The sequence below is a fragment of the Anopheles gambiae genome, chromosome 2 (assembly GCF_943734735.2).
Source record: "Anopheles gambiae chromosome 2, idAnoGambNW_F1_1, whole genome shotgun sequence".
Taxonomy (NCBI): Eukaryota; Metazoa; Arthropoda; class Insecta; order Diptera; family Culicidae; genus Anopheles; species Anopheles gambiae.
This window is the reverse complement of record NC_064601.1, coordinates 109,752,839-109,774,777: the sequence shown is the minus strand read 5'-3', so window position 1 is coordinate 109,774,777 and position 21,939 is coordinate 109,752,839. Positions and strand designations below refer to the sequence as shown.

Here is a 21,939-nt window from a genome sequence, read left to right as displayed (position 1 = left end):
CACAAAAATTGAGCTAATTGTTTTGGGTTGCGCAGGGTTGAGTTGAAACGTTTCCAGTGTATATGCAGGTAGAACAGTGTGTATGCCAAAATGAGCAAGAATAAAAATCATGACTTTTGCTTTTAACCCTGTCACAGGCAACCAAAAAAAAAAATCATCATATTCCAGGCAACCGGGCTACCCGGGGAGCCAGCGAGCAGCCAATTTTCGCAAGCTAAAGATCGCTGCTTTAATTCGCCCTTTGCAGTAGACATCAAACAGCATCAAAGTTCCAGGCGGTCCTTCTAAATAGCGCTTAATCAGCTTCCTTACGCCAGGGTGCCGGGGATTTTTGTTTGTTTTATTTTCAAGCAAGGCGTCATCAATGAAATAAACAACACGAATTGTATTTTGTATGTGCACGTTTATTTTAAAACTCTAAATGCTCTTGAATTTCACATAGTTTAGTAAAAAAAAAATCACCGTCACTTCACTCAATACCGAGAACCGAATGCTTGTACCGAAGAGTACCGAATGTTTGTTAAAAATCTTCATGCCTCCACAAAGTACCGCTTCATCTCTTCATCACCCACAAAGTACAACATCGGAACGATTTTTCATTAAACAGCCCCAAATCAGCTATGAAGTACGTGCTCACGATTTGGGGTGTATCTCGGGGACTACCTGTATTCCGCTTTTGTTTTGAATTGTACTGTCCTACGTATAACACCTGCGACCACTGTGCAAGGCACGCGCGGCCACAAACGTCAAACTGACACCTACTGCCATTCTGACAGCTATCGGACCCGCAGCCAGAAGAAATAATCCGCCCGATTGGCGTCTTTGCCTGTTGGAAAAGTTGTAGACCGGATTTTTTACATCAACAATTTGCTGGTCGTGTGTCGATTTCCGTGCAGTTCCGCAGCCGCAAAAGGTAAGTGTATCGTTACGCTCGTCGGTGAATGTGTTGTGCTGCCCCGCTTTCCACCCGTGACACCGACGGACGGTCGTCGGAAAAAGGGGTCCCCGTTTTCCTCGGCGCGCGCGATGGAGCTGTGCGTGATGCCGTGCAAGTGAGCGAGATAGAGCGACGGGCAAGTGCGCTTGCCTCCCGGGGGTGGGAGCGCAGAAATGAAAAGTGGCTTTATTCTCCTGCAGCCTTTATCTAATTGCTGCATTCTAGCAACATCCGGAAAGTCCTAACTGTGCCCCAGTCGTCCTATGCGCGCTGGTTGAAATGAAGTGTAAACAAACGATTTTTGATAGATGGTGTACGTCTCGTTTTTGCGCCCGAGCACGAGCCGTCATTTCGGGAAGCTTGACGCGTAAAAGCTTTCCCTCCTGCTACGGCCCTGCTGTGTATAGATGTGTGCGTGTGTTTGTGTGCTGTTAGGAAGGGGGCAAAACGGTGTTTGGAAGGGACATTTGATGATTTTGAGTGACATTTCATTTTCGGCGCGCGCGAGCAAATTGCCCTCAGTGTTCTAATGCCAACCCCGAAGGGTGGTGTTTGTTATTTATGTTTGTCGCGATTACTCCGAGTGAAGCTTTGTCTAATGAAAGGCTACACTTTTCAAACGGCACGGCTACGCGCTGCTCCGGAGCCGCGCGAGGAAGCCATTTTGGATTTCCCTGTTGGGTCTAGGATTGGCTAGGGTTGGATGGGCACTTTTTGCCATCAAACGAGATCATATGAAAGTTACAGAAAACCTACAAACGATGCATTGTATGGGTTAAAACATTCAGCAAATTTCGTAAACAATTGGTGCGCCAACCTTGGACATTTGTAGCTTCGATTCCCTGGTTGACAGGGGCTGTCATGCTGCCGTTATTGGCAAACACATTCATCAAAGCGCGCTTGTGCGTGTGCGTGCCTGCGGCCGTGTCTGCGCATGTGGTGGTGTATTTCACTGTCGACAATTTATCGTCAATTCCATAATTAAGCAATAACTTAATTTTAAAAAAATCAGCATAACGCCACAATCAAACATTTTTTGGTGTCTTTAGTTTTATTATCAAATCTTTTTAGAAAAAAACATTTTTGCTTAATTTGACATAACACATATGTAGAACGGGGCACGCAAACGGGGCCCCCTTTGACAGACAGCTGACACATTGCACGCACACACCGATACGCCTGTACGCCTTGGCTGTGGAAGCGGACGCACCGCCGCCATTTTGTACTTTTCCCTGCAGTCGATGCTGCATTTTTGCCGCGTTCGTGCAAGGCAACGCGTTGTCAGTGCTGACAGTTCCGAAGTGGCGATCGGTTGGCCCCTAGCAGACACGCACACACATACACATACGCTCTTCACGCATTCTCCACTGTCCATCGAATATTTGACAGCTAAATAACACACAAAAACGAGAATATTTGGAAACATTCCACTTCGCGTTAGAGCGGACTAATTCAATCCCAAGCGACGAGCCAGCCATGGCTTGATAATGTTGCTGCGATTGATGGTAGCAAAAGGTTGATGTGGCAGTGGTAGCCAGGGCCGGTTGGCCAGCAGTGAGAGAGCAATTCGTGGTCCCAGTGGAAAAGCGGGGTGCCACATTCATAGCAAACCGTGCGTGTGTGGGGTGTTTCAAACGAAAAACGGTGGTTGGAGTTTCATTTTTGCTCTCTCCTCCCGCAGCAGCTATCCCCTTCCGTATTTTGTGTTCGTGCCACAGCAAGAGCGACTGTAGGGAGCGGATCAGAAATCGAAAGCAGTGACCAAACACATATCTCGGAAGTGTGGTGCAGAAGATAAAACGCCACCCCGAAAACTTCGTCGAAGCGACTAGAAGTGTGAAGCGCAGCAGCAGCGACGCACCACGGGAAACCCACGAGAGAGAGGACAGCAGCCAGCAAAAGGACACACGGCTGCCGTGCGGTTGGTGGCACAGTGTGGTGTGTGTGTGTGTATGCCTTTCCGAAGGCATTAGAGTGCAGTGAAAGGGCTACGGGCACCGACGGCGTGCGTGTGATTTCTCGCTGACACCCCCCGGATACGCAAACGGCCTCAAAATTGAGGAAATAGAGGAAATCGTGGAGACGGAGGTTATCCTCTCTCCAGATGAGATGCACCATGAGGAGTTCGAGATCACGATGGTCCCGATGGAATCGACAACCGTGCTGACCACGGGCGGCACGGGCACACTGAAGCGGGACGTGCGCGACATGGTGCGGGAGGCCAACTTTCAGACCAAGCTGCTGATGCAGGAAAACGAAGGTACGTAAAAGGGTTTTGCCAGTTCGCTAGAAGAGTTGTTAGAGGGGATTGTTTTTACTTCCATGGAACGCGCAACCCCACCGGTGTGACAGACGGAGGGCCTGTGTTTCGTCTAGTTTTCCCTCGCACTGTGTGTGATGGCAATTTGTGATGGCTTTGGTCGTCTATCCCCTCCGGCTGCTCTGTGCTGTTCGTAAACAAGAAGCCGAACTATCAAAATGGGATTGCATAATTTTCAACGTCAAAAGATGACTGTAAATAGACTGTTAGAGCCAACACGGGGGGAAAGGGAAAGCTGGTCGTGTCCGGCTGGAGAGGAGCGGGGGGAGACAGATCTAATGTCACAGTGTGTTGATGCTATGTTGTGTGCGCTAATACTCTTGGGGGGTCTATTTTCAAGCAATTCAATTATGGTATTTGAGTATGGATGGATGAAAACTTGCTAAAAATCGAAAAAGTGGCCATAAAAGTGGTTCAAAAAGGGTAAAGAAATCGATGGAAAACAGCAGCGCTTTCCTGCGGGACTGCTGGCTGTCAGGGTGACATTTTGAGCGAATCCAATATGGCGTCCGGCGGCGGTGAAATAATGCCAGCAACAAAGGAAAACGAAGCCCCTCAGCAGCTAATCGCAGCAGAGCTTTCGTGGGGATTTGGATGAATTGTTTTGCGCTTTTATGTGCGTTTATTAGAATGATTTTTTGTTGAAATGGTAATAAGTAAAGATTTCTGTAGTAAAGGGCTATACAATTAGATTAGATTTACATGTATGTACAGACGTGAGAGGGGTGATGTAGATAGATATGTGTTGTTTATATCGAAAAACCCTACTCTATACTGCTCTTGATTGTCTCTGTGTATTGGTGAGCTCTATTAATCATGTTGTAAAGGTAGATAGGCAGATAATATATATTTAAAGTAGATAATAAAATAGTTTTTCTCAAGCTAGGAAATGACAAATTGACCAACAAATCTTTTGAATAAGCTAGAAATAAACTGTCGGGGCTAGAAATAACGGGGACTGTTTTTGAAACTGCTGCTACTGCTGTCATCGGCAGTGCTTCCTGATGGCACGCACACAGACGACGCCTACCGCCGTGTAGCAACAACAAACTTTGTTCTGCTAAAAATGCTCCAAAGGGCAACGGGCAGCAGCAGTCCCGCTTTGATTGACTGACACAAGCCGTCACGCGTCAAACACGCACACACATGCATACAATTGGTCGCGTTGGTCGGCAACGCGTTAGTGTTGGTGTGCTGGTGTCGCCGCAAATATCACCGCAACAACCGCTGCCCGCTGCCTGCTGTGGTGGTGGTTGTGTGATGCTTGTTGGTTTGTCACATTTGACACATTTCGTTCGTCAGCTGGAGTTGAAAGTTGTCTCTTTGGTGGCTTTCTGTTTTCATGTTTATGTTTTGATTGTTATGCTTGTGCGACGGGGGGAGAGGAGGGAACGGACGGGCCGGACATGTATTATCATTTGTATTGTTGTGCTGCCAATTCGAGATTGTTTTCGCCGCCGCCGGCGCCCATTTGCATGTTTACACTCATCAAGTATCGTTTGATAACGTTGTTTTTTTTCTTCTTTCATCTCCTGGTCGGTCAAGCAGCCCAAGACTACCATTTCCAGCATGCGTCGAGCGCGGACGATACGGAGGGCTCGGACCAGGAGCACACGCTGGGCGACATTACGTACAAGAGCGAGGCGGACGGTAATGATACGATGAACTCCAGCAACCAAAGCTCGAGCCGCAAGCGGCGCGGCAACCTGCCAAAGCAGTCGGTAAAGATCCTGAAGCGATGGCTGTACGAGCACCGGTTCAACGCGTACCCGACCGATGCGGAGAAGCTGACGCTGTCGCAGGAAGCCAATCTGACCGTGCTGCAGGTGTGCAATTGGTTCATCAACGCGCGGAGACGCATCCTGCCGGAGATGATTCGCCGGGACGGGCACGACCCGATGCACTACACCATCTCGCGGCGGGGCAAAAAGCTGAGCGGCCAGATGGTGGGGCTCGACGGGATGAATCCGCTCGCGATGAGCCCCGCCTCGGAGGTCATTGTCGGCGCGACGGAGGAGATCATCGAGGAGGAGGAGGTGATCGAGGACGGTGTGCCACAGATCATCACCAGCCACGGGCAGCAGTACGTGCAGACACCGTCCGGGCTGGTGAAGGTGGAGGAAGATGTGGACTTTGAAGATCACATCATCTATCGGTAAGTTGTTCGGCAATCGGAAACGGGGTCGGATGCGAAATTAACGATCTTTTGTTGGCCCTGTTTGGTTCCTCATTCTCTCACTACAGCTCGGATGACAGCAACATTGAGTATGAGTACGCGCAAAGCGAAGAGGAGATTCCAGTCACGGAACAGGGCGAATGGGACGGTATGATTCGCTACGCGAATGAAAAGGATGATGAAATTCCGGAAGAGTGAGTGCTTTGTGTTTTTGCCATACAACGAGCTCGTACCCTAATGGTTTCGGTTGTACTTTTGTCTTTTCAGAATCACGGAAGAGGAAGTTATCGCATCGGATGGAGGAGAGAATGAGTTTTTTACCACGACGACACACACCAATCTCGCGAATATACCCTTACAGCAGTCGTCGACTAACGTTTCAGGTAAGCGAGCGTGGGGAAGGCAAAACAAAACCATATTTGCACACACAAACAGAAACACAGTCAAGTTTTCTGGTATGGGAAGCACGGTGTGTTGGAAAAGGCAGCGCAACAAATTGTAGCATTAATTGAATTTTACTTTCTCATTTCCTTTTGTTGATTGAAAAAAACACCCAATGCTACTACTATTTGTGAAAACGAATCAATTTCGATGACATCGAATGCAGTTCGGCCAACTGTAACGATGACTGCTGCTAAAATAATTACAACTACACCAGGTACTTTTTTCTATAACTCAAGCGTTATGTGCAAGCAGTTTTGTGCTCAATTCTTCTCAATGTGAAAAATGAAATTTTATTGCTTTTTATTTATATCACTGTTGTTTTCTATTCCGTGTCCCGTTTTGTTTTTTTTGTGCAAATGTGTGATTAATAATTGATTTTCATTTCCCCCTCAGGAGGTGTACAGCGAGTAATTATCGGCCAGTCGAATGCCGGCAGTAACGCGATCAGCACGTCACAGGGCGGCAGTACCACGCTCGGTACGCTGAAGCTCGGTGGCAACCTGACGGCCGTCCCGCTGCAGGGCGGCCTGAAGGTCGGTCCGAAAAAGCTGACCGTCGTGACGAGCAGCGGCAAGACGGCGACCGTGACCGCGACATCGCTCGGCGACTCGAACACCAAGACGATAACGCTCGTGCAGAGCGGCAGCAACAACAACAATGCTGGAAACGCGAACAACAACAACAACAACAACTCCCAGAACACCAACGCGCACACCACGACGGCGGTCAAGGTAAAAGGTAAGTTGTTTATCGTGACGAAGGGGAGATAGGAGGCGAAGTGGCAGTAGCAGCAGTATAGAGTAAGCGGCAAACGGTGTGCAAGGGGACGTGTGTGGTTGTGTATCCCGTTAGTACTGGAACAAGTACGGGAACCGGGAAAATGGTGAGGTGGAGCGAAATGGTCACCTACATTATTGGCATAGTCACACGTTTCTAATGCCTTCTAATGATTGAAAAATGTTTTTAAAGATTGAAAAATGTTTTTAAAGATTGAAAAACATCAAATACAATGAACGTTTCATAAGCAAAAATGTCAAAATAGGCGAATAAATTATCATATAAAATGTTTGCTGAAAACGATGTAATTTTCACTGTCTTGAAAAGGTTTCGTAAGAATTGAACAAATAATTAGAGTACAAAAAGAACGTGTACCCAGGCACATGGTATTTTTCTATGAGTTACGTGTAAAAACGTAACTATTTTAATTTATTTATTTGTTTTTAAAGTTAAAGTTTGTAAAATGTTGCGACAAAATGATCGGTATGTTTTGACAGGAGCAACATGATGAGGCTGTGGTATAAGCTAAGGTCGCTTTACATAAATAAAACTGTGCTGAATGTATACTATATTGACAAGAAAAATTACTAACAACACGTGAATTATTGAAGTATTTCAGCATTTTACTAAATTATTCAACAAAGCACTTGAATACTAAAGTTAAAATCTCTACTCTCACAATTCTACCATGATGCAATAGCTTAAACCAAAGCCTAAAGTCCAATGTTGTGGTCGATTTTGATCCTGTTTTGATGTGTTTTTACGTTTCGTGTAAGACAATTTTGTCCAATAGCAAGACCATTTTACCCCGATCAAAACATTTTCACAATATATGACGTTGATTTTTAAACTCATTTTAAGCATATATATTTGTTACAGGATTTTCCAGCGGTTCTCGTAGTAGGACAGTTCTTTGAGTTAATCCAATAGGACCCTATTTGGACAGGTTCTATTGAAATTCCTATTCGATTTCCCCAATAAGGGTGCTATAGAGTTCAATTCACATTACAATATGTTCATTTCACGGAAGAAAGAGTCAATAAAGTGTCCCATAGCTAAGAAAACTCCTGGGAAACCCTGTAATGCGCAAACTTGTGATTGTTTTTCATGAATAAGACGTTGAAGTATCCGTCGAAATAACAGTGTAAAGTGGTTATACCAATAAGATACAGACCACAATCCTTAACAGGTCCATTTTACGCCGCTTTCCCCTAAAACCACATTGCAACGCGCACGGCATGTTTTCACACCTGAAGATTGCTAATTCGTTTCATCCTTTTTCTCCCACTGTCCCACAGGTGTAATCCGTGACGATAAGGATCAATTCAAGTGTTTATACTTGTTGGTGGAAACTGCGGTTGCCGTACGCCAGCGGGAAAAGGAACAGGACGATGTGCACGTGCTGGGGAATTAGAGAGAGAGCGAGAGCGAGAGCGAGAGAGTCCTACCGAGAAACGATTGTTTGAGCTGTGGTGAACCACAACAGGCGCAGAAACCAGCCACCACCGGACTACGCACGCGGAAGAGGAACCAGCACAATACAGCATTTTGTGGCGCGTTTTTTCCTTGCAGTTCATTGGATGACGATGTGGATGGCGTTTTTCGTTCTGTTTTGCTGTAATCAGCTACCCTTCCGGTAGATGGTGGTTGTTCCTTCCCCTCCCCCATATCCCGATTCTTTCTCCCTTTCGGTGTGCAAACTCCGTTGCGCAAAGAAGCAGCAGCAGCCATGTGGTGTTTTACGTTGTGGTTATTGGGAGGATGGGCTTGCAGTGCTGGTCTGGTGAGAAGGGACCACCAGCTTTGTGGTAGAGTCATCAAATGTCGAAGCAAACATGAAGCAAACTCTTATTTGACGTTAGCAGCAGCAGAGAATGTGTGTATATATGGATATATCTGTATGCCTCCCCTCCCCTTTGTGTAATGTGTGAGTAAGCGAACGAGAGGCCGGAATGTAGAAGAAAACATTCATTTTAGTTGAAAGTATCGTACATCTGAAGGCGCTTACGCAGTTATGTTTAAACTATGGAGAGAGAGAGGAAAGAGCGAAAGAGTGAGGCAGAACTCTGTTGTGTGGGTTAGTTTATTTAGTGTAAACGAGAACACCGTACCTTGAGCTTTGGTAAAGTCACTGCTACCAATTGGTCGTTAAAATAGTTACGTTAGGCTATATTTTCTTCTTCTTTTTTAGCGACCGCCAACGCATTCAAAGAGAGTTGCACACTGTATCGAGTAAGCACACCGATATAAAAAAGCACACACAAACACACACACTTATACTTTTATCAAATCAATAGTTCTTTTCAACGGAATATATGACAACAGGACGAGCGAAAGGATAAGAGCCTTGGAAGTATGGGCATGAACGATAGCGTACAGGTTTTCGATCCCAGCGATCGAGACACAAGAACACGAACAAAATGGTTTGCTTCCGAGCATATGCGGGTTTGCTTGAACATCGCTCATCCCTCAAAACACACACACACACTCGATGATAACACCTTTCTAGTGATACACAGTTGTTTATGGAAAGGCGCTTGCACACACACACATACAGTCACCACGATTGTAATTACGTTGAGATTCTGTCGAGATCTTTTGCAAAAGTGTTGTTAATTACCTTGACATACAGAGAGAATATGATTGACACAGAAGGGTTTCAGTTGGTCAACATCAATTGTCAACCAGTTGTACTTGTCAATCTGTTGATATCTGTTCTGATGTATAGCGGATGAAATTATCCCCACCTCAGGTGGTACGTACCATTCGTTTGTACGTGCGTGAAGCGTGTTTTCTATTGCTTTAAGCGTATCTAACAGATGCATTCTCTGGTGCGCGCTCCCCGTTCCGTGTTATATATTTACGCAAACAACCAGTTTTACTCTTTATATACAACCACCCGGATCGCCAGTAAGACTGAAGAGGCAATTTATAAATTCACTATGTTTTTTTTTTCACATCAATCCCCCACTTCATCTCCCAAACACGAAAGTGTTATATTGTACATAACGGTGGCAGTGGGTGAAATGCTTTTTTTCTCATTTGCAATCTATCTATTACATTCTTTCAATTCTAAATTGCAAAAGCAAAAGTTAAACAACCTGCCTCTTCCTGCCATGTTAAGAAATTACTGTGGGGAACGGTGGTAGAGGCTTACTTTCATTGGAGTCCCTTTTCCTATATTAAATTTTATCTGTTTCGGTTTTATTTTTGGAATTGGAAAATGTGCTAGCTTTTATCAGCGCGAGCAATTGTTTTAGTGTGCGCAAGTGTGTGTGTGTGTGTTTTCGGCACAACTCAGAAAAGGGAAGAAAAATGTACGTAACTTATACCGTCGCACAAATACAATGCAACCAGACAAAGAAATCGAACATCTAAATGCTCAAAATGCTTTCTTTTTCTCCTTCCATTGTACATTGAGGCGTACGAAACGCGGGCTTCTGAAGGTCCTTTTCAAATGCCACCCACTCTACCACCCACCCACCACACAGCCAACCACTCTCGGCTGTTGTCTCTTTCATTCTGGCAACGGTTTCGTAATTGAAATTTAATTTTTTATCAAAATCTCTCAAACACCGGCACCACCACATGGTCGTCGTGTGTGTCCACTGCTCACACAGACCATAGTGGACGCTGTTTGAAGAAGGAATTTTAGCAAACGAAGAAAAACAACCTCCCCCTAATATGTAAGCTTTTTTTTATACATTACAACATCACTGCATAAAAACGGCGTGGTGGTGTGTGGTGTCATCTCGTCAGTGTCATACGCGTACGGAGCGGGGGAAGAGTGGTACCACCAACCCCACACTGCTCTACCTCTGTCCGTTTGGGAAGTGAGCGAGATTTTTAATTAGGTGATGATGGTGGCCCAAATTAGCTTATAATTTAATTTATACAACAATTGAGTTTCTCTCTTTCGCATCGAGACTCTTGCCAGAATGAGACAGCGTTAAAGTGGTCGGGTGGTCGGGGGTGGATGATGAGAGTAGTATGCTGGTACGATCATCCTTCTCTTTCCCGCTAGCAGTAAGCCCCCTTTTCCCCATTTACATTTCTTTACATGATTGGGTGTGTGTAGTTGTTTTTTTTAAATATTATTAGCATGTATTTTTCTTTATAAATTAAATCCCCCCTTTTTTTCACTATAATATCCCGCTCTCGTGTGTTCCTCAAAAGTGTGTTTTGTAAAACATCTCCTTAACATGTGCAAACTAATTGGCCAAAAAAGAAAAATGAACAGCCGACAGAGGGGAAAAGGTAGCAACCAAAAAATGCAAACAACCGATCGATGCAGAGAGAGAGATGCACGGTAGAGAAGGGAAGAACTTTATGGTACAACATTACTTCGGTGGTAAACACAAGTTTAGGCTTTAAGAGGGAAGAAGCGAAGAAAATTGATTCGACCGCGGGAGAACAACGGTTTTGTGCAACAGAAAATCAAGAGAGAGACACACACACACATAACACGGAAAAAAGCCAGACACAGACAGTGGCGTTGGTATCGCTCATGCAATTTCTGAACGAATTATAAGTGTAAGAGAAAACAGAGACTCTCAGTAGTAGTGTGGTACTGCGCGCGGCGTTCGGCGCGGCGGAAACTAGGCCAGGATACGTTTTATAAATATTTGTATAGAGAGACAAAGCTTACCGGGGGGGTTGGGGAGGAAAGGAGAGGAGGAACTCTCTTTCCTCCTTCCACTTCCTCCCCCCTTCCGGTAAACAGTGGTGGTGGTTGTGTGCGGGGCCACGCATATATTGTTATAAAAGAGCGCGAAAGTGCTTCTATGTAGTGACAAAATCGAAACAGCAAAACAAAAACAAAAAAGAAGAAATTACAAACGCGAGTGAAAGAACAAGGACATTTTACTCCTTCACCTTTCCCTTTAAACAAAACCTTCCTTTCTCTCTCTAGCCCGGCGCTTTACGTGCGGGATAGCATAAGCAGCGCGTATCCGCTTTACGTCTTCACGCGAAAGTGGAAGAAACAAAACCTAGAAAAAGCTAAGATCATACACACACACCAACACCAACACATGAACAGTCATTCAAAGATGCAACGGGATAAAACACAGTCAAAGAAACAGAAGCACTACATAGTTTTTTTTAGGGTGTGGAGGGATTATGGCTATAGGCAGGGGTCATAACAACGGAACTAAGCTCTCCTCTCCCACCACCGAGCAGGCCCTAAAACCACCTACCTACCACGGTTCTATCGTTGTAGAATTAAAGAAAAGAAAGGGGAGAAGTGCAAGCCACGACCCCCCGCCCTGTGCGAAAAATCGATTATTTGAATAAAACAAAATGTCTTCAATAAAACTTTAAACAATCATCACGTCTTTATCAACGCATAAACGTTGTCGGGATCGTTAGCGGCTGAAGCTACAGCTTCCCCCTTAACGTTCGCTGCCCATTGTTCTCCGAATCGGCCGCCCCGGGTCGGTTGTTGTAAAGCGCGATCAAACGATCCGCCTCGCGCCAACCGCTTCCAACCGCACCCTGAACGGTCGAGTAAAACTGTGGATGGGATGCTTCGCCCGCAAACTGTACGATCGGCACAGCCCGCTCCGTTGTCAGCGGTTCGGCCAGCGCGGCTGCCGTCGCCCGCATTGCGTCCGATCGCATCGAGCGACTGCTGTACGAACCGCGAAAGTGTGGATTGCTGTACCAGCGGCTGCGCGAAAACCAGCGTGGACCGGCCGGGACGGGCAGATGGGGCAAAAACTTACGCAACAAGTACATCAATCCATCGATCACTTGCCCCTCCGGCAGGGCTTCCATCGTGCGTGCATCGTGGCCGTAGATCCAGCCCACCAGCAGCCGCTCGGTACGGTCCGGCACGAAGAAGGCGCAAACACTGCGCAACCACTGGCGACCGTCGTGGCGCAGCTGCTCGAGATCGGCCGATTCCCAGAGCAGCCCGAAGCCGTGCCAGCTGCCGTCCTGCGGCCAGAATGGCTCATCAAACTCCAGGAACAGCTTGTCGATCGTGCCGATGTACAGACCTTGGATGGCGTTCTGTTTCGGTTCGGGCAGGGGTGGATCGAACCAGCCGGTGTGCAGGTCCTGCAGCACACCGAGTGACACGGTGAGTATGAGATGGGTAGCACTGAACGTGGCACCGTTGGTACACGTTACAGACACTCGGTGGTGGTGTGGGTTCTCGGGACAGTTCCATTTAATAGTCTTCACGACATGATTAAACTTTGTGTACTCTTCTACTGGTATAGGTGGGCCGCTTTGTTCCGGAAGCTTTCGCTGAAATTGCAGGGGAAGAAAATGCACCGAATCGATTAGAGGCATGTTAAGGCTGGCCAAGTTCCTCCTCCCGCTCACCATGAGCAAATCGAGCAGCGTGTGGAAGCCACGATTCTTCCAGTTGATAAGAAACTCGTCCTGGTTATCTTCGAACTCGAGCAGGCCGGCACCGGACACCTCGTGCAGCGTATCGGTGGCATTGTACGTGTTGTGGTACTTGATAAAGAACTGGTACAGCTGATAGCAGGTGCGCTGATCGATGCCGGCAAACTTTCCGGCCCGAACCGCGTCGTAAAACCTGCAAAGAAAGCTCCTGAATGTGAATCACTGGGAGAATTGGCAATTGGAAAAGGCTTACACTTGATCGTAGTACGCTCCGAGCGAACCCGTGTAGGACTGCAAACCGTCGGCATCTTCTTCGAGCAGGTTGTGCAGCGTCTCTAGCACACGGTCGGACGTTTCCTTCGGCACCAGCTCGCCGGTCGATTTGTAGTACACATCGTTCTCCTTGTGCTGCTCCACCTCGATCAGCCCGTACTGGGAGGCCATATCGTAGATGAAGTTGTTCTGCTTACCGTGCACCCTGTGCGGGAAGAAAGGTTGGGAAAAGAAGGAGGGGGTCAGTGAGGACTTCAACCGGTCAACAGTCCTACGCGAGCTACGAACCATTGCGCACCATAGTCAAGCACGTTGCCGCCCCGCCGTACCGAGTGAATGCGACCGCCGAGTCGATTTTCTGCCTCCAGGATCGTTAGATTGCGAAAGCCCCGGTCCAGAAGGCGTGTGGCAGCGGCAATGCCTGCACTGCCGGCACCAACAATTATCACACTTGGCGTTCGTCCGGCCATCGCAACGTGTGAGGGTTATGAAGGGAATGATTTCGAGCAATATGCGCAACACGCTAGATACTGAAATAGAATTCGTTGCGAGAGAGTGAGTTATTCGACACACGCTTATCACTTTAATGATAGGAATGGCATAAACGTTAATACAGGAACTGATAAAATTACCCGTTTCGGACTGGCAGAAGAAGCAAAACCCCTCTTGGGAGTGAGTGGTTACCCTGGCAACAAACAAAAGTATGACCGTAGCCGGCTGTCAACCAAACCACCTGTTGAAGGTCAAAGTAAACGTCGAAATGTTGGTGTCAAAATTCAACCCCCCACTACGCCAGAAGGTTGTGTTGAGTTGGACGTTAGAGAACGGTTTTTATCGTTGCGATAGATTTCTTTATAAAGTTGATTGTGCGGTGTAAAACACAAAATGCTTTGCTGTTGGTGAATTTATTGGCAATTTAACTTCTTTTGCATTCCATTTTTAAATCAACATCTATTCCATCTCAACTGTAGTAGCGAATCAAACGGTTAGCCTCACGGAATCCACTATCGATCGCACCATGAACGGTGGAATAGTGTACCGGATTCGTAGCTTCACCGGCAAACAGTAGCACGGGCTCGTTGGCTGCATTTCGTACCGGTGTTCCGAGCGCACGTGCGCCCGTATTCAAGTTCTCCGTCGTGATCGAGCGGCTCGAGTACGAACCACGGAAAAGACGATCCGATGACCACTTGGATCTAGAAAAAGGGGTAAAGGTGTTCAATCGATTTTTCCGGTAAGTTTACACTCAATTCGAGTAGTGGCCGGCTTACCTTAAAATACCCGTCACGTTGCCAAATTTGAGACCTTTGCCGAATATTTTCAGCAGATGCAGTACACCGTCCCTAATTGGAGCGTTCAGGAGATACTCGGCCCGTCGTCCCTCGGCACCATTCATCCAGGCCATCAATACGTTCGGTTGGTTGTCTATACGGAAAAAGGTAGAGATGGCTTCGGCCCAGGCGTGGGGTGATTGGCGCAGTGCGGTAAGATCCGACTTGTACCACAGCAGATGTACGGTGTTGGGGAAGTCCTCCGGAATAGGTGCATCGAAGAGGACGAAGATCTTGTTCACGGTGCCAAAGTAGAGTCCGGTGATGGCTTGCTGGTTGACGGTAGGTAGTGCTGGCGAGAACATTGTGGCTGAGTTTTCCTTCAGAACACCCAACGAGACGGTAACGATGACGTTATCAGCTTCGTAGGTAGTGCCGTCCTGTGCCTTGACGATTACATCTCCATCCGATGAGCCTTTCCACTGGATGTTTGATACGAACTTGCCGTACTTCACAAGGCTGTTGATCGGCACTGGAGTAAGAGATGTATTGGTCGTACCTGGATAATTACCCTGTAGGTATAATCAGACAACAAGGTATCTTAAATCTCCATCTATAACCTAAGACAACTGAAAGACAAAAGACCTTACCGAAACAATGTCCAGGATGGCGGAGAATCCTTTCTTTCCATTCCACGCAATATCCTGGTTGCCGGCCGGCTCTACATAGCTATCAGTTTCGCTCGCGGCCACCTCAAACCACGAGTCGTACGCCGTATAGCCACGCTCGTAGTTGTGATAGTACACAAGGAACTGTTCCGCAAGATCCCGACTAATATCTTTGTATGCAGGTGTTGCCAAAGTTTGCCAGTACTTTTGTGTGAAGAAGTCACCCAAACTTCCAGCAAACGAGTCGCGCTGATCTGACTCGATGATTCCTTCCGCCATAGTTTGCAAACGGTCTGCCACAGCTTCCGGCACCCTTGCACCGCTGGAACGGATCAGAACGGCATCTTCATCCGCAATGATGGATGACTTGAGCAGTCCCGGATATACCGATGCCAACTGGTACACTACATTGCCGACCTCACCGTGGCACCATTGGGCACCCAACTCCACAATACCAGGACCGAACGGAGTGGTGCGAATGCGTCCCCCAATTCGTTGCGATGCTTCCAGAATGGTAATATTACGGAAGCCACGTTGATAGAGGCGGCTAGCGGCGGCAACACCGGCAGCACCAGCACCAACAATGATTATGCGAGGATTTTCCGCTCCATTTACCACAACGGCAATGAAGGACAGTAATCCCAGCAACGACGTAGACCACTTCATGTCGAAGGGATGCAACTTACTCGGATAACTTTCCCTAAAAACAACACAACTGGCACTGTTTGAGGTGTGTTGCGTGTTATCGCAAACACACAAGTGATCTGCAACTACCTTCGGTAGTCTATATTTAAATGTTTTGGCAGCTCTCAAAGAAGATGTGATGGACACAACGAGTCGTTTGTGTGAAAGTAATAGTCTCATTGTATGGCAAGCAATGTTTTATCAAGCTAAAACTTCTACAAACAAGAAACACACCCACTTTTCCTTCTCTTATACTGTCTTTTGATATTCAATGCAAAACAACATCCATTATCACTCAATTACGTCAAAACAGTGCAAACGATTAAACTTAGGTTTTACCGATTCAGTTGCTAACGTCTGGTACGGCGATTCGGCTCTATCCGTACCTGCACGCGGTTCAAGCTTTTGCGCTTAGAATTTTGTTTTGTGAATCGATCGTTTCAGTCGTTCATTATAATAATCTAAATGTATAAATGGTGGTACAAGGGACATCATCAAAGGTATCCGTTGGGCCTAATGATCTATTCCTACATCATTGACAACCTTTTCTGAATGACTTAAACTAGCAATAGGTGATGATGCTTGATGTATTAAGATTGTTGCTGATCATTCCAATAGTAATGTTCATTGATAGTTCGCGGGTTGACTACAGGTAGTGCTGGTCTAAACATTTAATAATGGACTTCCTTTAGTACAACTAACGATAAGATTAAAACAACATGTTCGAGTTGGTACTGAGAGCCATCGTCGGTGGTAATGAGAACGGTTTCGATGTCCATTCCATCCCATTGAATGTTGGGAACAAATTTCTCCAATATGATGAACCCACTTAATGGTACTGTTGGGCTTGTGCTGTTCGCTGTTTTCGGATAATCTCCATGTAGATTAAAAATATTACCTTTGTTGTAAAAAACCCCTTTTGTTCTGAATTCTCACTACTTCATGTGCTTGGTACGATGAATTCGGATTCGAGAGGCTCATGGAAAAGAGTACATGTTCTTTGCTGTTGGTGAATTTATTGGTATGCTAACTTCTTTTGCATTTCAGTTCGGCATCAACATCACTATCGTCTTAACTGTAGTAGTTAATCAAACGGTTGGCCTCACGGAATCCACTATCGATCGCACCATGAACGGTGGAATAGTGTACCGGATTCGTAGCTTCGCCGGCAAACAGCAGCACGGGCTCGTTGGCCGCGTTTCGTACCGGTGTTCCGAGAGCACGTGCGCCCGTATTCAAGTTCTCCGTCGTGATCGAGCGGCTCGAGTAAGAACCACGGAAAAGACTATCCGATGACCACTTGGATCTAGAAAAAGACAATAAGACAATATATAATTATTTGTTCTTCAGTAAGTTTAGACCCAACTAGATCCTCTTACCTTAACAGACCCGTAATGTTGCCAAAGTCAAGGCCGTTGCCAAATATTTTCAACAGATGCAGTATGCCATTCCTAATTGTAGCATCATCCAAAGATTCAGCCCGCCGTCCCTCGGCACCATTCATCCAGGCCATCAGTACATTGGGTTGGTTGTCGATACGGAAGAAGGTTGAAATCGCTTCGGCCCAGGCGTGGGGCGATTGGCGCAGTGCGGTAAGATCCGACTTGTACCAGAGCAGATGTACGGTGTTGGGGAAGTCCTCCGGAATGGGTGCATCGAACAGGAGGAATATCTTGTTTACCGTGCCAAAGTAGAGTCCAGTGATGGCTTGCTGGTTGACGGTAGGTAGTGCTGGCGAGAACATTGTGGCTGAGTTTTCCTTCAGAACACCCAAAGAAACAGTTACGATGACATGATCGGCTTCGTAGATAGTGCCATCTTGTGTCTTGACGATGACATCTCCTTCCGGCGATCCCTTCCACTGGATGTTGGATACGAACTTGCCGTACTTGACAAGGCTGTTGATCGGCACTGGAGTAAGAGATGTATTGGTCGAACCTGGATAATTACCCTGTAAGTAAAATCAGGCAACAAGGTATCTTAAATCTCCATCTATAGCCTAAGACAACCGAAAGATAAAAGACCTTACCGAAACAATGTCCAGGATGGTGGAGAATCCTTTCTTTCCATTCCACGCAATATCCTGGTTGCCGGCCGGCTCTACATAACTGTCAGTTTCGCTCGCTGCCACTTCAAACCACGAGTCGTATGCCGTATAGCCACGCTCATAGTTGTGATAGTACACGAGGAACTGTTCCGCAAGATCCCGACTAATATCTTTGTACGCAGGTGTTGCCAAAGTTTGCCAGTACTTTTGTGTGAAGAAGTCACCCAAGCTCCCAGCGAACGAGTCACGCTGATCCGACTCGATGATTCCTTCCGCCATAGTTTGCAAACGGTCTGCCACAGCTTCCGGCACCCTTGCACCACTAGAACGGATCAGAACGGCATCTTCATCCGCAATGATGGATGACTTGAGCAGTCCCGGATATACCGATGCCAACTGGTATACCACATTGCCGACCTCACCGTGGCACCATTGGGCACCCAATTCCACAATACCAGGACCGAACGGTGTAGTGTAAATACGTCCACCGAAGCGTTGCGATGCTTCCAAAATGATAATATTACGGAAACCACGTTGATAGAGACGGCTAGCGGCGGCAATACCGGCAGCACCAGCACCAACAATGATTATGCGAGGATTTTCCGCTCCATTTACCACAACGGCAATGAAGGACAGTAATCCCAGCAACGACGTAGACCACTTCATGTTGAATGGGACGCGAGATACACGGCTAAGTTCTTGCCCACAAGACAACAACCACGGTAAACAACACAAGACACTGTTTGAGATGCGTTGCGTATTGAAGCTAATACGCAAGTGATCTTCATCAACACTCGGTTGTCTTTATTTAAAGGTTTCGCCGTGAAGTACGCGTATTGTTCGTTTGTAATAGACTCATTATGGTAATGTTGGGTACACAGCTTCTTCAAACAAGAAACACACCCAATTTTTTTATAGACATTTATTGTCATCTGATAGTCAATGTAAAACAACAACCATTTTCACACAATTGCGTCAAAACGGTTGATGATCAAGTGATAAATTTTAGTTTACAATTCACTTGCTAAAGTAACATCACGTTGTACAAGTAGATGATTTTATTCATTGAAACGATAGTTTATCTTGTCGGTTCAAAATGATCTAGATGTAAATGATCAATTCAGATTAAAACACGTACTGTAAATGAGAGCTCTTTAATGGCTTCCGTTGTATAGATCGAGTACACGATCTGCTTCACGAAAACCACTCTCGATTGCCCCGTGAACCGTGGAAAAGTGGAAACGATTTGTCGCTTCTCCGGCAAACATCACCACCGGGGTTCCATCCTTGTTTGCCAAATAGGAGCCAAGATATTGCGCACCAGTGCCTAACGTTTCGGTCAATGTTGATCGACTAGAGTAAGATCCGCGGAAGAGTCGATCGGATGACCATTTTGATCTGTGGAAAAAGAAGCATGTTCATTTTTGTAGTGTGATGAGAATCTTTTTGGGGGAAGTTTAATGCACACTTACCTGATTATGCTTTGCACATGACTAAAGTTGAGCTTCGGTAAGAAAATTTCCAGCAGATGTGCTAAACCTTCCTGGACGACTTCATCCGGCAGCAGTTCCGCTTGTCGTCCCTCGATTCCATTTAACCAAGCACCCAGCACGTTCGGCTGATGATCTACGCGGAAAAAGGCTGCCACCGCTTCAGCCCATGCGTACTTGGAACGCCTTAAGGCATCGAGATCGGGTTTGTGCCAAAGAAGAAATACGCTGTTGGCCATTCCTTCTGGGAGAGGGGCATTGTACAGGGTGAATATTTTGTTGACCGTTCCAAAATTAAGTCCCTCGATGGCCTGCTGATTGACGGTGGGTAGTGCCGGCGTGAACATTGTGGCTGAGTTTTCCTTTAGAACACCCAACGACACGGTCACAACAACATGGTCGGCTTTGTACTGAGAGCCATCTTCGGTGGTAATGAGGACGTTATTTGTATGCACTCCATCCCACTGTATGTTGGAAACATATTTTCCAAATACAATGAGCTCACTTAATGGCACTTTTGTTGGATTTGTGCTGTTTGCTGCTGCCGGGTAATTTCCCTATCAATTGAAAAGAACAATAAGCGTTTGAAATATGAACTTTTGATCTCTTTTGATAGTGATACATTACCGACACAATATCAAGTATGGTGGAGTATCCTGTTCTGCTGTTCCATGCGAGCGCCTGATTGCCTTCCGTTTCCTGATAGCTGTCCGTTTCGTTCGCAGCTACATCGTACCAGGAATCGTATGCTGAGTCCCCTCGCCCTCTGTTGTGGAAGTACACCAGGAACTGTTCCGCCAATTCGTGGCTCACATCGCTAAAGCCAGCATCTGTTCGCAATCGCTGCCAGTATGTTTCGGTGAAGAAGTCACCCAGACTGCCCGCGTACGACATGCGGTCTTCCGACTCGCTGATCTGCTCGGCTAGTGATGATACTTTTTCGACAAGTTCGTCATCGATTCGCACACCATTCGACTGTATCAGCGCAGCGTCCTCGACGATGATGGAAGCTTTGAGCAGGTCGGGATAAGCGGATGCCAGCTCGTACACGACATTACCCTTCTCTCCGTGGCACCACTGGGCGCCGAGCTCTACGATTCCAGCACCGAATGGAGTCGTACGGATGCGGCCACCAACACGCTGGGATGCTTCCAGTATTGTGACGTTCGTTATTCCACCTTGATGGAGGCGGCTGGCAGTTGCGAGACCTGCCGCGCCGGCACCAATTACTACCACTCGTGGATTCTTCGCACCATTAACTAAGCTAATAGTTGTCAGCAAACACACGATGAAACGGCGGAATTTTGGATGGTACTTCATTATGAAGTGGGACTTTTTTTGGTGCTCTTTTCGGACTGGTTGTGGTCGGTGGGTCAGATAAGCAATGTCAAGGGCGAAGTATTGCCAGTTTTTCAGTAATGAGTTGTACAATGAGTTGTAGAATAAGTACAGTTGTTTTTTCTACACGTATTTTGCTTTATACTTTATACTTATTCTAATTGTTCTCATTTAGGACTTTTAGGAATATAGAAATCTATTTTGTCACTCGAACCCGTTTCAAACAACAGCAAAAACACCTAAACACACAGATTAGATGAGATTCACCCTGCTGAGGATCATCTTCTACGAGCGACTGATTGTGCTGATTAAAATGATGTTCTGCTAGAAGTTGCGAACGGCACATGATTAACCAGTATGTACAGGGTTATTGGAAGATAGAAGACGTGGACGGATTCAAAAATTCTTTTGCCATAGAACCGCTCTTCTATCGCACCGGCTCCAATTGTGTTGCTCAAATTGAGCAATTAAGCTAACGGTCCAAATCGGCGGGTTTGAGTTTGAATTTCTTGTGATGACTGAACTGGTACTTGTGGAATATTTCAATATTGCATTACAAATTCAGGTTACGATTGATTAAACATTAGCTAATAGCAATACAGGACTTAGGATATATAATTTTTTACCGTCATCCAATCAACAAGTGGTTGCGTGCTCTAGTGTCTGCGCAAAACTAGAAAACTGAGCAAATGCTTAAATGTGAAGGGTCGGTAATATCTTTTACCAGTAAAATACTACTAAATCTGTTCTTTTAATGTTTGATTTAAATGAATCATTACTTTCGTTACAATATTTACAAAAAATCATTTCAAAATCACACTACAATTTTGTATCATACTGAGCAATTGCTCACTTCGTATCAAAGCACAGCCTCAGTTTCATTCTTTCTTTCTACTAGTCGGATCAGTGCAGGAAAGAAAGAGCACGATCTTGCTCAAGCAACGAAACGAGAAGCAAGAACAACATCGCAGATTTGAGCTAGTGTGGGTGAGAAGTATTTAGTGCGAGAGCGTGCTTTGCACACTGAGCGCAACGGTGAGAGCGCGTTGGACAAAATGAATAGTGGGTATTGGTCGCTGTGAAATAATCAAGACGTTTTAAATCATCTTATTTTTCGCTAGTAGAAACCCATGTTTATCTATTCATTTATACAC

The 21,939-nt window shown here is 46.2% G+C and overlaps 5 protein-coding genes across 11 annotated transcripts; 1 reads left to right on the top strand and 4 right to left on the bottom strand.

Moving 5' to 3' along the window:
• The first annotated feature begins 753 nt into the window (after nucleotides 1-753).
• On the top strand, nucleotides 754-11,983 carry LOC1270088 (uncharacterized). 7 transcript variants are annotated; one of them, XM_061642483.1, is made up of 8 exons: nucleotides 754-913; nucleotides 2,619-3,197; nucleotides 4,806-5,412; nucleotides 5,502-5,627; nucleotides 5,701-5,816; nucleotides 6,041-6,091; nucleotides 6,271-6,615; nucleotides 7,953-11,983. In XM_061642483.1, the coding sequence occupies exons 2-8, from the start codon at nucleotides 3,047-3,049 to the stop codon at nucleotides 8,066-8,068; spliced, it is 1,512 nt and encodes a 503-aa protein (XP_061498467.1). In that variant the 5' UTR covers nucleotides 754-913; nucleotides 2,619-3,046; the 3' UTR covers nucleotides 8,069-11,983. The 7 variants fall into 7 exon arrangements, with proteins under 7 accessions (XP_061498467.1, XP_061498471.1, XP_061498468.1 ...); XM_061642484.1 differs by having other exon boundaries at nucleotides 762-913; nucleotides 2,622-3,197; XM_061642485.1 differs by lacking the exon at nucleotides 754-913 and adding an exon at nucleotides 1,342-2,549.
• LOC5666919 (spermine oxidase) lies at nucleotides 11,961-14,027 on the bottom strand. The gene is made up of 5 exons (XM_001688019.2): nucleotides 13,920-14,027; nucleotides 13,576-13,817; nucleotides 13,268-13,492; nucleotides 12,988-13,207; nucleotides 11,961-12,909 (listed from the first exon to the last, which is right to left on the bottom strand). The coding sequence occupies exons 2-5, from the start codon at nucleotides 13,755-13,757 to the stop codon at nucleotides 12,034-12,036; spliced, it is 1,503 nt and encodes a 500-aa protein (XP_001688071.2). The 5' UTR covers nucleotides 13,758-13,817; nucleotides 13,920-14,027; the 3' UTR covers nucleotides 11,961-12,033.
• Nucleotides 14,028-14,173: 146 nt separating this feature from the next.
• LOC4576194 (uncharacterized) lies at nucleotides 14,174-16,002 on the bottom strand. The gene is made up of 3 exons (XM_308757.5): nucleotides 15,209-16,002; nucleotides 14,559-15,130; nucleotides 14,174-14,483 (listed from the first exon to the last, which is right to left on the bottom strand). The coding sequence occupies exons 1-3, from the start codon at nucleotides 15,890-15,892 to the stop codon at nucleotides 14,249-14,251; spliced, it is 1,491 nt and encodes a 496-aa protein (XP_308757.4). The 5' UTR covers nucleotides 15,893-16,002; the 3' UTR covers nucleotides 14,174-14,248.
• A 904-nt stretch (nucleotides 16,003-16,906) lies between these two features.
• LOC4576202 (spermine oxidase) lies at nucleotides 16,907-18,749 on the bottom strand. The gene is made up of 3 exons (XM_001237134.3): nucleotides 17,940-18,749; nucleotides 17,290-17,861; nucleotides 16,907-17,216 (listed from the first exon to the last, which is right to left on the bottom strand). The coding sequence occupies exons 1-3, from the start codon at nucleotides 18,621-18,623 to the stop codon at nucleotides 16,982-16,984; spliced, it is 1,491 nt and encodes a 496-aa protein (XP_001237135.3). The 5' UTR covers nucleotides 18,624-18,749; the 3' UTR covers nucleotides 16,907-16,981.
• A 211-nt stretch (nucleotides 18,750-18,960) lies between these two features.
• Nucleotides 18,961-21,102, bottom strand: LOC1270090 (spermine oxidase). Its single transcript, XM_061642490.1, has 3 exons — nucleotides 20,075-21,102; nucleotides 19,430-20,004; nucleotides 18,961-19,355 (listed from the first exon to the last, which is right to left on the bottom strand). Exons 1-3 carry the CDS (start codon nucleotides 20,765-20,767, stop codon nucleotides 19,112-19,114), a joined length of 1,512 nt encoding a protein of 503 aa, XP_061498474.1. The 5' UTR covers nucleotides 20,768-21,102; the 3' UTR covers nucleotides 18,961-19,111.
• Nucleotides 21,103-21,939: the final 837 nt, after the last annotated feature.

Bases quoted from the DNA above. Each gene is read 5' to 3' on its own strand.
- LOC5666919 (XM_001688019.2), bottom strand. From the start codon at position 13,757: ATGGCCGGACGAACGCCAAGTGTGATAATTGTTGGTGCCGGCAGTGCA. The intron at 13,208-13,267 runs GTAAGCCTTTTC...CTTTCTTTGCAG, and splicing joins GGAGCGTACTACGATCAAGT to GTTTTACGACGCGGTTCGGG. The intron at 12,910-12,987 runs GTGAGCGGGAGG...CTGCAATTTCAG, and splicing joins CGCTGCTCGATTTGCTCATG to CGAAAGCTTCCGGAACAAAG.
- LOC1270088 (XM_061642483.1), top strand. From the start codon at position 3,047: ATGCACCATGAGGAGTTCGAGATCACGATGGTCCCGATGGAATCGACA. The intron at 3,198-4,805 runs GTACGTAAAAGG...TCGGTCAAGCAG, and splicing joins GCTGATGCAGGAAAACGAAG to CCCAAGACTACCATTTCCAG. The intron at 5,628-5,700 runs GTGAGTGCTTTG...TTGTCTTTTCAG, and splicing joins GATGATGAAATTCCGGAAGA to AATCACGGAAGAGGAAGTTA.
- LOC4576202 (XM_001237134.3), bottom strand. From the start codon at position 18,623: ATGAAGTGGTCTACGTCGTTGCTGGGATTACTGTCCTTCATTGCCGTT. The intron at 17,862-17,939 runs GTAAGGTCTTTT...TTTTACTTACAG, and splicing joins CCATCCTGGACATTGTTTCG to GGTAATTATCCAGGTTCGAC. The intron at 17,217-17,289 runs GTAAGAGGATCT...GTCTTTTTCTAG, and splicing joins AACATTACGGGTCTGTTAAG to ATCCAAGTGGTCATCGGATA.
- LOC4576194 (XM_308757.5), bottom strand. From the start codon at position 15,892: ATGAAGTGGTCTACGTCGTTGCTGGGATTACTGTCCTTCATTGCCGTT. The intron at 15,131-15,208 runs GTAAGGTCTTTT...TTATACCTACAG, and splicing joins CCATCCTGGACATTGTTTCG to GGTAATTATCCAGGTACGAC. The intron at 14,484-14,558 runs GTAAGCCGGCCA...CCCTTTTTCTAG, and splicing joins AACGTGACGGGTATTTTAAG to ATCCAAGTGGTCATCGGATC.
- LOC1270090 (XM_061642490.1), bottom strand. From the start codon at position 20,767: ATGAAGTACCATCCAAAATTCCGCCGTTTCATCGTGTGTTTGCTGACA. The intron at 20,005-20,074 runs GTAATGTATCAC...TTCAATTGATAG, and splicing joins CCATACTTGATATTGTGTCG to GGAAATTACCCGGCAGCAGC. The intron at 19,356-19,429 runs GTAAGTGTGCAT...CTTTTTCCACAG, and splicing joins CATGTGCAAAGCATAATCAG to ATCAAAATGGTCATCCGATC.